The sequence below is a fragment of the Cebus imitator genome, unplaced genomic scaffold (assembly GCF_001604975.1).
Source record: "Cebus imitator isolate Cc_AM_T3 unplaced genomic scaffold, Cebus_imitator-1.0 Scaffold112, whole genome shotgun sequence".
NCBI classification, from domain to species: Eukaryota; Metazoa; Chordata; class Mammalia; order Primates; family Cebidae; genus Cebus; species Cebus imitator.
In genome coordinates this window covers 1,617,062-1,630,213 of record NW_016107427.1, presented here as the reverse complement: position 1 = coordinate 1,630,213, position 13,152 = coordinate 1,617,062, and the positions used below count along the sequence as shown (strand labels likewise).

Sequence of the window (13,152 nt, the reverse complement as noted above, 5' to 3'; positions counted from 1 at the left end):
TTAGGTTTGAATCTCATCTTGCTACTTATTTTCTACGTGTTTCATATGTTCTTTGTTCACTTTTTCCTCATCTTCTTACTGCTTTTGCCTTAATTGGGTGTGTTTGATTATTCCATGCTGACTCCTTCCTAACTTTTGAGCTGTAACTTTTGTTAATTTACTGGTTGTTTTAGGGTTTACAGTATGCATTCTTAACTTACCACAATCTACCTTCAAGTGATATTATACTACTTCACATATAGTAAGAGAACCTTACAACAGGTTACTCTCATTTTTTCACTCCCAACCTTTGTGGTATTGTTTTCAGACACTTTTGCATATATTTTTAAAAAATCCACATTACATAATTATTTTTGTTTTAATAATTATCTTTTAAAGGAATTTAAATAATAAGAAAAAAACTCTTGTGTATTTATCCATGTAGCTATCATTTCCAGGGCTCTTCATTCCTTTGTATAGATCTAGATTTCCATTTTGGTATCATTTTTTCTTCTGGCTGGAGGACTTCCTTTTTTATATTCCCTGTTTCACAAGTCTTCTGATGATGAATTATTTCAGCTTTGGTACATCTGGTAAAGTATTTTGCTTTCATTTTGAAGTATATTTTGCTGTGTGAATATATTTCTGCGGGAATGGCAGGGTTTGTTTTCTCCTTTAAGTGCATTAAAAACATTGCTTCCCTGACTTCTTGTTTGAATTGTTTCCAGTGAGAAATGTGTTGTCTTTATTTCTCTGTGTGTTTTTTTCCTCTCGGTTTGCTTAAGATTTTCCTTTAATACTGGTGTTAAACAATTTGTTCTGTTGTGTTTTGGTATAGTTTTATTCATGTTTCTTGTGCTTGGGATTTACTGAAATTCTTTAATCCATGGGTTTGTTGGTTTCATAAAATTTGGAAAGTTTTTATTCATCTTTCTTTAGATATATTTTCTCTTCCCCCTTCTCTCTCCTTACCTTCATGAAATCCAAGTATACATATTTCAGTCTACTTAAACCTGCCCCACATCACTGATTTTCTGTTCTTTTATTCTTTCAGTCTCTTTTCTCTCTTTGTGTTTCATTTTTGATAGTTTCTGTAACTATGTCTTTAAGTTCACCAATCTTTTCTTCTGTGGTTTCTATTCTGTGGTTCAATCCCATCAAGTGTATTCTTTATCTAATACACTGCAGTTTTCATCTCCAGAAGTTTGGCTTAGGTCTTTTTATATCTTTTTGTCTGTATCTTCTACATGTGAATGTCAGGCACTTTTCCCTCTGATTCTCTTCCCAGCCTTGAGTAATATGCACCCTCTGATCAGTGCTCCACAGGATATTCAAGTCCAACCTCTGCATATCTCCAGGGTTCACTCTCTCTCTCTTCATTTCTCTTGCTTCTGATACTCTGTCTTATGAAATCTGACTGACTTGCTTTCCCTTGACTCTCAATTAATGGGATCTACTACACCCTGCCTGGGTTCCTTACTTTGAACAGTAAACTGTTCTGGCAGTAAATTGTCATCTGGGTTTTAATATCTCTCAAAGGGAAGGGTGAATGGTCATTGAAAGCAAATGAGCATGGTGACAGGGGTGGAGGTGGCCTCCACAGGGCATGAAGGGAGTTGTGCTCAGTCATCTGAGAGTGCCAAGTGCTGTCATGGCCAGTGGGCTTGATGACTCAGTGTCTGGCTTCAGAATATGAGTCCGCTCATCTTCTAAGCATGTTCTAAAGAGTCATATCCTAAATCAGTTTTGATTTTGGTGGCCTATAACATCCATGTGATATGAATTATCAAGCTCAGTATATGAGTGGAGATACATGTATTCGATTCCCAGTTATCCGTGTTTCTTTAAAAACTTTCAACTCAGCAAAATTAGCCTGCGATTAGTTAAGATGAGACAGTTTAAATACAGTAAGGAAACAAATACAAGGATATTTCCCAAAGTTCATAAAGTTAAAAGATAAAAATTTTTTTTAAAAGATATAAACTTTATTTCTCAACATAAGCACATCAAATTCAAGACATTTTTGTAAGCGCTGATCCCAGCCATTTAGATTGTCCCTGAAGAACTGAACGTCGGGAATTTAACCATGTCAATGCCAGCCTTTTTACATTATTAGCTGAAGAAAAATGGTGCCCTTTAAAGAATATTTGAGATTAAGAAACAAAAAGAAGGCAGAAGGAGCCAAATGAGGTGGATTTGCACCCACCGTCAGGTGGATGCCTCATGATTTTCCATCAAAACCCTCACAAAGTTGGCCTTTTTGATGAGAGGAGTGAGTAGGAGCTTTGTCATGGCCAAGGATGCTGGTGAAGCTTCCCCAGGGGTTTTTCTACTAAAGCTAGGCTGCCTTTCTCAAAACACTCTCATAATAAGTAGATGTTATCATTCCTTGGCCCTCCAAGTGAACTCAACAAGCAAAATGCCTTGAATATCCCAAAAATGTTGCCATGGCCTGTGCTTTAACTGGACTCCATCTGCCTCTTGGTAGCCTTTTTTTCTTAAGTGTGCATTTTCTTCAGGATTGAAAATGCTTGGTAAAGCTATTTTTATCTCGTGTTTGATGTTTGTTCTTGCTTCAATTTTAGCAGAAGTCATGTAGCTCTGATAGGAGCTCTTTTCAAACAGACGTCTTGATCTTCTTATGCCTCAAACTAGATCCTGTTCAGGCATCTTTCAGCAAGTTAGTACAAGTTTATTTCAAAACAGTTTTGAAATCCATGAAGTTTTTTCATTGTACACATTTTCTGTTTTTTCAAGGCTCTTGTGAACCATTTCAAGACACTTGTTAACAATTGGAGTTTCCTGTTGCATCATGGGTGTCACACATGCAAAGCCACGTGACCTGAACATGCCTGGCCTCTCATGGCAGGGAGCATGTGCAGGGCAGGAGCACCAGACATGGGTGCGACCCTGTAGGGAGCAGCCCCACCTGCTCAGCCTCATTGGACCCTGCGTTAGTTGCAGAAGTGACTCCCACCCATCCACCCTCAGGCTGCTAGGGTTCTTAGCACCATCAGCACCAGAGTCAGCAAAAACACACTTGGCAGGACGTCTCATCATTTCAGGTTTCTGTCAACCTTCTGCCCACCTGCCCTGCCAGACAAGTGCGTACCCATGGGTCAGTTCTGCTTTCTCAGCACTACTCCTGTTCTGGTGGCAGTGGAAGGGTGTGAGGCACGGCCACGGCAGATGCACACTCAAGTCTACGTACATTCCTCGGCAGGCAGAATTCCCCACCACGCATGTCTGTGGCCACGTCTGAGCAGAGTGTGCTGCACCTGGCTGCTCCTTCCCTGGAGTGAATGCGGGCTTCACACTACCTTCCTGTGTCTTCCGTTTCAGGCATCAGCAATGCAGAAGCACGGCAGCCAGGGAAGGCCCCCAACTTCAGCGTGAACTGGACGGTAGGCGACTCCGCTATTGAGGTCATCAACGCCACGACAGGGAAGGATGAGCTGGGCCGCGCGTCCCGCCTGTGTAAGCACGCGTTGTACTGTCGCTGGATGCGTGTGCACGGCAAGGTACTGAGGTGCCCTCACCGCGATGCGCCGGCTCCACCTCCCCAATAGCTTGTCTGTCCTCACACCTACTGTTCCTTAAACTGTTTCATCGTCATGCCATCATGCACAGCTTCCTAAAACCATCATTGGGAAACCTTTTATTCCTTCAGCTTGTTTTAGCTTAGAAGTGTGGCAGCGTTCCTCCAACCTTAATGCCGTCTCAAAGGCAGCTCTTTCCTCCCTGCTGCAGGGTCAGACTCCCTGCCAGACCACTGTGCATGGTGGAAATGTCTCTTACTCTCAGATATTGAAAGTCATTGTGCAAAACGGAGGGCCACTCACCCTGCTGTCCCCTCCTCAGCAACACAAAAATTGATTGGATTCTGACAACCCTCCATGAGAGTTTTGAATTAGCTATGGAGCCCCTTTTTCCCCACGATAAAACCTTATATAGTAAATCAGGATATTACTAGTTTTTATTTATTCTTCAATCAAGTAGGTAGCATCTGTTTATTCTGAGACCAGCATTGTGCACTGGCATGGGGGGTACAGCCGGAAGTGACAGTGCCCAGGAGGGTCCTGTTCACACAGGGGCAGCACCTGGGCCAGCTGCTGCAAGTCCAAGGTCCACACAGAAAGGAGTCAGCAGGGAAGGCCTCTGAGATCAGCAGGGTGATAAGACACACATAACATCAGTGGTGCTTCTCATAGTTAAAAGTGAAACTTGAATCGACTGTTGGTGGTTTCCAGAAGCACATCTTCGGAAGTCGGGAGTCTGTAGCTGCCTGTTTGACCAGCGAGACTGGAACTTGGTGATGATAACTCAGCCCTTAGGAGACGCCGCGCCTTGTTGTGTGTAAAGCCATTCCCTTGGCAGAAAGCGCCTTCCTCTGGGCTGCTTTCCCCTGAGAAGCCAATGCAGTTCGAAAGGCCATTTTTCTGGCATCTTAGGTGTTATTTTCATCATTTACTGCTTCCACAGTTGAATTTGTTTTTTATCCCTTCACAGGTTCCCTCCCACTTACTACGCTCCAAGATTACCAAGCCCAACATGTACCATGAGTCCAAGCTGGCGGCAAAGGAGTACCAGGCTGCCAAGGCACGTCTGTTCACCGCCTTCATCAAGGCGGGGCTGGGGGCCTGGGTGGAGAAGCCCACTGAGCAGGACCAGTTCTCACTCACGCCCTGACCTGGGCAGACGTGATGTGGGGTGCAGGGGGCTGTGGGCATCCAGCGTCGTCCTCCAGAACCTCACATCTGAACTGGGGGCAGGTGCATACCTTGGGGAGGGAGTAGGGGACACAGGACCACCAGGTGTCCACTGTTGTCCCCAGCATCTCACATCAGACCCGGGGCAGTACACAGTGTGGGGAGGGGACAGGGGTGTGTTGGGGCCCGGTCTCGCCACCTGGCATCTCTCTGCCACAGTATTTCCCCTTCTGAACCGTCCAGTGACTGCTTTCAATCTCAGTTTACGTTTAGAAATTGAGTTCTACTGAGTAGGGCTTCCTTAAGTTTAGGAAAATAGAAATTACTTTGTGTGAAATTCTTGAATAAATAATTTATTCAGAGCTAGGAATGTGGTTTATAAAATAAGAAGTAATTATGTCAGGTCACTTTTAGGCCACATTATTTTAACTGCAAAAAAGCATCTATATATGGAGGAGGGTGGGAAATAGAGGTAGGAAGTAGTAACCTAAAGGAAATTGCCACACGTCTGTCTAAACTTAGGTCTCTTTTCTCCATAGGTACCTCCGTGGCTAGTTTCACACACTAGGTTTTAACAGTCTCTCCCCGAGGAGCAGACTCCCAGCATGATGTAGCGTGGCCCTGTCACGCACATGGGGTCCCACAGTGGTGACTGTGTGTCCTGCAGAGTCATGACCCAGGACCCTGTAGCCCTCAGCCTCCTCTAGAAGCTTCTGTACTCGTTGTAGGATCAGATCATGGAAAACTTTTCGCATTTTATTCTAAGTAATCACAGATAAAACGTGGCCAGTAACCCAGGCTGGCCATTAATTCAGGTTTTTTAAACGATATTTAACTTTTATGGACTAGAAGGAATCAGGAGGGCTGCTGCACAATACACGGCCTAAGTTCCCTCTTCCTTACTCCGAGTCGAATGGATGTGAGTGACTGCCCAAAGACCTTCACAGGATGGAAGGAGAAGTATTTCAGTAGATATTCATTCCTGGAAAATGCCGTAGAGGGCATGTTTTAAAATTATTGTTTCCAGCTTTATCAAAGACATGTTTGAAAAATAAAAAGCATCCAGGTGAGAGCTGGTGAGACCAGGTGCTGCTGGCATAGTGTAGACCAAATGCTGACGGTCCCTACAGGGGTGCTCAGGGCTGCCTAGCACCCACAGTGCACAGGACGGCCCCGCGGTAGAGGGAGCCAGCCCAGGAGGTCAGGAGTGCGGCGGGCAAGGGCCCTGTGTAGACCACCTCCACCCAGCTCAGAGATTTGCACCAGTTGCCTTGTTGCCTCCGCTCAGGATGAAAGAGGAGCCAAGAGAAATGCTCTGCCCACCAGTGCAGTGCCCAGCTCTAAGGCACTGGAGGGTGCTCAGGTGGGTCTCCTGGGGCCATGGGCAAAGATTGGTGCAGACTCCACCCTACAGCATACATTTGCCACAGCGAAGTCCAGGGTGATGACGCCTGTGTGTCCATGATGGGCCTAGGAAACCAGAACAGGGGCAGAGGGGCATCCTCCTCCCCCTAGGCCCGGGGAGCTCAGACCTGAGAAGGGAAGCGCCACGGCTTTGGTGGGATGTGCGCCTCCCGATGTCAGGAGCCCTGTCTGCGTGTGTCCACACAGATCTCATCCCAGCATGGCAGGAAGGGGTGCTGCTTAGCTCGTTGTTGAGGACACGACCAGGTTCAGAGGCACGAACTTCTGCCCCACACCAGCCTTCTCCTCTACCGAAGAGGGTAGTTGTCTCCCTGAACCAGTCAGAGTGGGCATTGCAGGCCCCTCCACAACAGTGGGGTACTGTTTAGGCAGATTGTGTGGGGGTTTCTATACCTGCAGAAGGAAAGGGGTCTTCGCTGGCCTTCCCCCAAGCAGGCTCTTGCACATTCTAGGTAAAACACCATGTAAGTCTATGTGTTTTTATTCTTGTCTTGATAAATTGTACTTTTTTCTAATGGGGATTGGGAGATGGACTTAGTTTTTAAAAATATGTGGATTTTGGTTACAAAGTTTACTGTTAATATATTCCATTTACATACAAAACTACCCAGTATGTCTGGCTTTTTCCTTCTGTCAGGAAATAGCTAAAATGAGCATGATTGCTTCCTGTACCACCCCAAATAAGTGAGGGCCTCACCTTGTGGGGCCTGAGCAGGTGCCTTGAGACCCTAAGGTGCACCTTTCCTGGGTGGACAGGCAGGCACAGGATGTCCCACCCCAAGCCTTCCAGGCAGGAGGAAGGTAGCCAAGGCAACTGGGTTCAGGGAGGCCTGGGCAGGGCAGCTGCGGGGAGGAAGCTGATGTGCAGGAGCCACTCTCCTGGCCAGGGGACCAGAGGCTGTGCAGTGCTCCTAGGACTGCACATCTGTAGTCAGAAAAAAAAAAATACAGAATGCTGGCTCCTCCCTGAGACAGATGAGGAAACTTAGCACTTTAATTTCCCTTCAGAGCACTCATTGTGCATTAGACTCTAGCTGTTCCATTGAGGTGTCATTTTGCATCCCATGTCCTTGATGTGGGCTTTAGAGACTTAGAAGGAAATTTGGTACAAGCAGGAACTTGATTTTTTTAAGAAAAGTCTTACATTTTGAGGACATTTTGACAAGTAGGGAAAGAGGGGGCTTCTGTTTTGTTTTGTTAGCTAAACCTGAAGTATTAATTACACAAACACACTGTCCCTCGGGACCACTCAGGTACAGCTCTGCCAGGGACAGAGTCTTGCTGTTGGGAGGTCAGTGCTGCAAAAGTCTCAGGTGGGTGGTGTGTTCTGTGCCATGAGGAGTGAAAGGTCGAGATGGATGTCACCACCCTCCTCCGCACTCATCACCCGGTCATACGCCAGGCCCATCTCTTCCCAGCAAGGGATGCCAAAGAACTGCAGTTCTGATTCTGCGTCTTCATTTAACTTTTCATCATCTTTTCCTGTTTTGGAGGATTTTGTGTAATCAGAAGCAATTACTTTAAAATGTACTGGCCACTGTCTCACAAGGCATGGATATCTATGGATTTTTTTTTCAAATAACTATATTTATTTCCAGGCTGTGGAACCGCTGCTTTCTTCGTGAAAACAGTGTCTCTCCCTGTAATCTCACACAAATACACTGAGGAGCGGACAGCTCCATCTTCACATTGTGCGCAGATCTGAGGATGGGATTAGCAGCACACCTGGATCTGCCCATGTCTCAGAGCATGGCAGTGGCTCTTTTTCCTTCTAAAATACTTTACCCCAGAAGCAGGTCATCTGCCCCAGGCATAACTTTATCCAGAAAAAGAAGGAAAATTGGCCATCTTTCCCACCTCTAGATTCTGTGAAATTACACACTCGCTCAAAAGATTCCTTCTTATCAACCCCACGCTGTGTAAGTGGAAAGGGCGGAGTGTTTGTGTACCGTGTGTGTCCAGTTTACAGCGTCCCTGCCCCTTAACATGTTGTGTGACAATCTCCCTGGGTGAGGAGTGGGTGTACCCAGGCCCAAGGCCGGTGGGTCACTCAGTGCCTTCCATGTGAGTTCTGGTGTTCACTTGATGCCGGGGAATAGAATTAGAGAAGCCTCTGACCCGCCGGGTGCCAGGGACCGGTGGAGGTGGCTGGCAGGTCTGACTTGACCATAACCTTTAGTTGTAAGGGTGTGTTGGCTTTTTCAGTCTCTTGTGAAAAGTCTCCTGTCTCTGGCAGCACCGTCTGCACTTTCTTGTTTACTGTTTGAAGGGAGAAGTACCAAGCCCCAAGAACACTTACTTTGGCCACAGCATAAGCTGATGGTGTGTGAGGAACTGATGGGCCATTAAACATGAATGGAGCCGTGAAAAGCACAGTCTATGGACGTTCATGGAGTAAGCCCCTAAAGCTGTTTGCTTTTTCAGGCTTTAGGTTACATGCTTTTAATTTGATTTTAGAATCTGGACACTTTCTATGAATGTAATTCGGCCAAGAAACTTGTTGCTAAGATGCAATCCTCAGTGTTCTCTGTATGTATATTTGTGTATACACCACACATTACAACTGCATGAGCTTCCTCTCGCACTGAGACCAGCCGGAACTGAGCATGAGACGCTGTCAAATACAGACAAAGGATTTGAGTCAATAAAAAAGAAAATGTTTCACTACTCTTTTGTTGCTGAGATTTTCTTTTCCTTTCAAATTATTTCTGCCCTTGACTCCACTAGCAGACCCGGGGATGGATGCTCACGTGCATAACCTGAAAGGTGTCTATGTGCCCCCCGAGAGCTGCAGGTCCGACTTCACCTGATTTCCCCAACTTGGGACAGTCTCTCCTCAGTCCCCTCCCCACCCCCCATTAGATTCTTGAATTCACCATCTTCCTGGAGAGCATGTTGGCGCCTATCCCATAGATATGGTGGTATAGAGCATGTTGGCACCTCTCCTGTATATAAGGTGGTGTAGAGGAAAAGTATGCAACTGCCCCGCTCTCACCCTGCATGCAAAATGATGATACACACCCACATTACTCGTTACCCTCACCTTACTTGTGGATAGAACACAGGAAGAATCTATGTACTCAATAAGAGGCAACAGTGACACAGGGGTGCTGAGGTGCAGTGGAAAAAGCAGGTGCTAAGTGCCCCGTGGAACTATGCCGTTTCTCATTACAGCACTGGAAGGACAGTCACAATGAAGTGGAAAGTTGGCAGCAAAGCAGCATTGCTGTGTCATGGCTGTAATGCAGTGTATATATGCTTCATGTACTGTACTGTACAGGCAGAGGCGGGTCAGGCTGGCTCAGGAGGGAGTCTGGCTGTAGTCTGTGGACATGGGATTTGGGGTGGTTTTGACTTTGTGTTCCTTTTTTAAAAGTATATCCATTTAATGTTTCTACAGTTAAATGAAAAATCTAGGAAAATATTTTGAAAAGTCGAAAGCACCATACAAATAAAAAACAGCACTATTACAGACAACTTGGTTTTCTCATTTGCATCAATTTTGAAACTATTTCATTTTTCCCACAATAAAAATGTTAAAATACGTTGCAGCAAAAACAAGCTTCAGAGAAAAGAATGGAGGGAACCCTCTCACTGACAAGTGAATCCTTAGGATAGCAATTCTCCGGGAGCTGCCTCAGGTGCTACACTGGATGGAATATTCGGACTCAGTATTCTGTCATGGAATTGGGGAAATGTCCTGAATTTTACCAAGGAAGAGGAAAGTTTTGCTTTTTACAAGACTGTATAGTCTCATGAATCTCCTGGAGCATGACTGTAAGCATTGAGGTTCTTGAGCGTTTACTCAGTCCACATGTCATGAAGGCCAACCCAGACTGCACTGTTCCAGCTGCTTGGAACAGGTTGGTGAACACAACGGAGACTGAGTCCCCCAAATAGCTGCTGTTCTGGAGGAAAGCAAATGAAATTAAACACACCAGATGCCAGTGTCAGGGAATGTGCCTGGGAAGAAAGAAAAAGCAGGTGAGCGCTGGGTGCTGTGGCTCATGCCTGTAATCCCAGCACTTTGGGAGGTCAAGGTGGGCAGATCACAGGTCAGGAGTTCGAGACCAGCCTGGCCAACATGGTGAAACTGTCTCTACTAAAGATACCAAAAGCGAGCTGGATGTGGTGGCAGATGCCTGTAATCCCAGCTACTCAGAGGCTGAGGCAGGAGAATCATTTGAACCTGGGGGGTGTAGGTTGCAGTGAGCCGAGATTGTGCCATCGCACTCCAGTCTGGGCAACAGGGCGAGGCTCCGTCTCCAAAAAAAAGAAAAGTAGGTGAGGATAGTGCAGTTGGTTGCAATGGTAAGTACTGGGATCAGGGTGGGCCTAACAGAGAAGGCTTGCCAGGCAGATGGTCAGCCAGAAGGAGCACTGGACCAGACGTTGGTGTGCCAGAGGCTGCAGCGCCAGGAATGTGGCCAGCCAGTAGGTGAACACAGCTGTTATTTACAGTTACATTTTATAAACTTAGAATTATATTAAAAGTAACAAATACTCAAAACTCATCCCTTCCTACTTTTTGCTGCATTTTACTACAATCGGTGTTCTTCCTGTGCGCATACTCTACAATGGTGGGCTGCATCTGGGGACTCACACCAGTAGCTTGGAATCAATTTGGGTGGGAGGTTTCATACCAGTGATACCCACAGACATCGTGACTCAGGGCTTGATTCACTGTTGTGATTGTCTCTAGACCAAGAAAATGGTGGAGGAAGATGCAGATCATACTTAAAATGTAGCTTTTGCATTGTGAATGGCACAGAAAATTGAAGATATCATCTCACAGCCTCTGGAAACATTGCTGAAGCAAAGAAGTCACTGATTCATTGAACGAGTGAAGCTCTGACATTCACCTTGCTGCTTCACCTTCATCTGACTCCTAAGTGAAAACATCCCCAGCATTCCTGTCAGAACCACATTCATTCATCCAGTGCAACCTGTGTTGGCTTCAGATGTAGGGCTCAGCAAGATTCAATGAAAGCATTCCATAAGAACTGGCTTTGTGGGATTCACAACAGTGTTGTATATTTTATTCGCGTTTTTAAACTGCATGCCACTCCTTTTTATCTGTAGCATGTACAGTAAGCTGATGTACACATATATGTGCATACATTAGGACAGGGTAGCCTGTTTAGCATTTACAAGCACACCACTAGGTTCCAGATGTCCTTGGGAACAGATCAAGGCAGTGCAAAGGCCTTGCGCTGGTGAGAGGCTGAGAGTTGGTGGGAGCTAATCAGCCTCCAGCAGGTGCCTCCCCCATCCCACCCTCCAGGACTGGTGAGATTGGTCTGTCTGATACAGCTGCAAAAGAACAAAGTGTGAGGCCAGACCTGAAGGATGAGGAGTGAGTGTGCGTTTCTGCTGGCCCACCTCCCCCTATGCCCTCTGGCACTGAGGTCCTGCCTTCTGTGCACACAGACCTGGCCTGGCAGCCAAAGCCTCCAGGGGAAAATGACCTCATAAGGAGAAATGAGAAATCTGAAGAGCACAACTATTTAAAGCTCAAAATGAATAGAGATTCTGTTAGAATAGATCCTAGTATTTTAGAACACAGTCGAGGAATTAAACATTCTAAAAGAGATCAGAAAACAGAACCAAGCAGAATTTGAAAGAGTGAACACAACCGATGAGCTAAGTAATGGAATAAATTTACCATTGGAAGACCACATGGAAAAGGACAGGGCAACAAAAAAGAAAACACGGAAATACTAAAATATATGGCTGATAAAAGCGCTAATATCTGGCTAATATGATGTTCATGGATTTTGTCACACCCACAAACTGAAGGCATCCCAGAGGAAAGGATGTGTCTGAGTCAGCCTTAAAACATGGACAGGGAGTTCCATTAATAGAGATGACAGGAAGATTTGTATGAAGCGGTACTGGACAAGTGTTGGTCACTGTTGGAGCTGGTACACAGGAATTCATTACACTGTTCTCTCTAACTTTATGTTTTCACATTTTCATAAGAAGATTTAAAAAGTACTAGCATAGGCTTTTTAAAATGCTGTTTCTTTGGTACCCTGTTCATGGGATTTTTTTCACACAAAAGCAACAACTTTTAATGCTATAAAATGTAAATTGTCCAAATTAAGGAAAATAAGGAAAATATTAAGAAGTTTTGAAATTGCAATCATTTACTTCCTTAGAGAGTCATTTGAAATGTGTTTTTAGCATTTGAAATGCCTGTTTAGCATTAACAAGCACACCACTGGGTTCCAGATGTCCTTGGGAACAGATCAAGTCAGTGCAAAGGCCCTGCGCTGGTGAGAGGCTGAGAGTTGGTGGGAGCTAATTTGTTCATGACTATTCACTTGCCACAAGCCTGCCATGTTGCAGACATATAATAAATAGGTACTGAATTAATTTTAAAAGTTTCCAGGCATACCATGTTTCAGAGCTTTGCCACCTGGAAAGCAGGTTTGCATGACATGCTTACATTGAGAAACAAAATTTAGGAAGTCTTTATAAGAGGATTACAACATAAGCCGGGCGCGGTGGCTCAAGCCTGTAATCCCAGCACTTTGGGAGGCCGAGGCGGGTGGATCACGAGGTCAAGAGATCGAGACCATCCTGGTCAACACGGTGAAACCCCGTCTCTACTAAAATACAAAAAATTAGCTGGGCATGGTGGCGCGTGCCTGTAATCCCAGCTACTCAGGAGGCTGAGGCAGGAGAATTGCCTGAACCCAGGAGGCGGAGGTTGCGGTGAGCCGAGATCGCGCCATTGCACTCCAGCCTGGGTAACAAGAGCAAAACTCCGTCTCAAAAAAAAAAAAAAAAAAAAAAAGAGGATTACAACATAAAAATCAGTACTTTGGTAAGTCTCTGGTGGTTCTTAAAAAGCTAAAGTCAGGCTGGACATGATGCGTCACGCCTATAATCCTAGCACTTTGGGAGGCTAAGGTAGATAGATTGCCTGAGTTCAGGAGTTTGAGACTAGCCTGGCCAACATGGCGAAACCCCATCTCTACTAAAAACACAAAAAATTAGCCAGGCATGGTGGCATGTGCCTGTAATCCCAGAT

The 13,152-nt window shown here is 45.5% G+C and overlaps 1 protein-coding gene across 7 annotated transcripts in view; it reads left to right on the top strand.

Annotated features, from left to right (window-relative positions):
* ADARB1 (adenosine deaminase RNA specific B1) overlaps nucleotides 1–8,780 on the top strand; it is a 150,309-nt gene extending 141,529 nt beyond the window's left edge. For 5 of the 7 annotated variants that reach the window (XM_017538539.2, XM_017538537.2, XM_017538534.2 and 2 more), the window contains 2 exons: nucleotides 3,322–3,500; nucleotides 4,489–8,780. In XM_017538539.2, the coding sequence (XP_017394028.1) occupies nucleotides 3,322–3,500; nucleotides 4,489–4,668 (359 nt within the window). In that variant the 3' untranslated portion in view covers nucleotides 4,669–8,780. The remainder of the gene's footprint in view (nucleotides 1–3,321; nucleotides 3,501–4,488) is intronic. The other 2 variants (XM_017538536.2, XM_037742014.1) reach the window with 1 other exon arrangement.
* The last annotated feature ends 4,372 nt before the right edge of the window (nucleotides 8,781–13,152 follow it).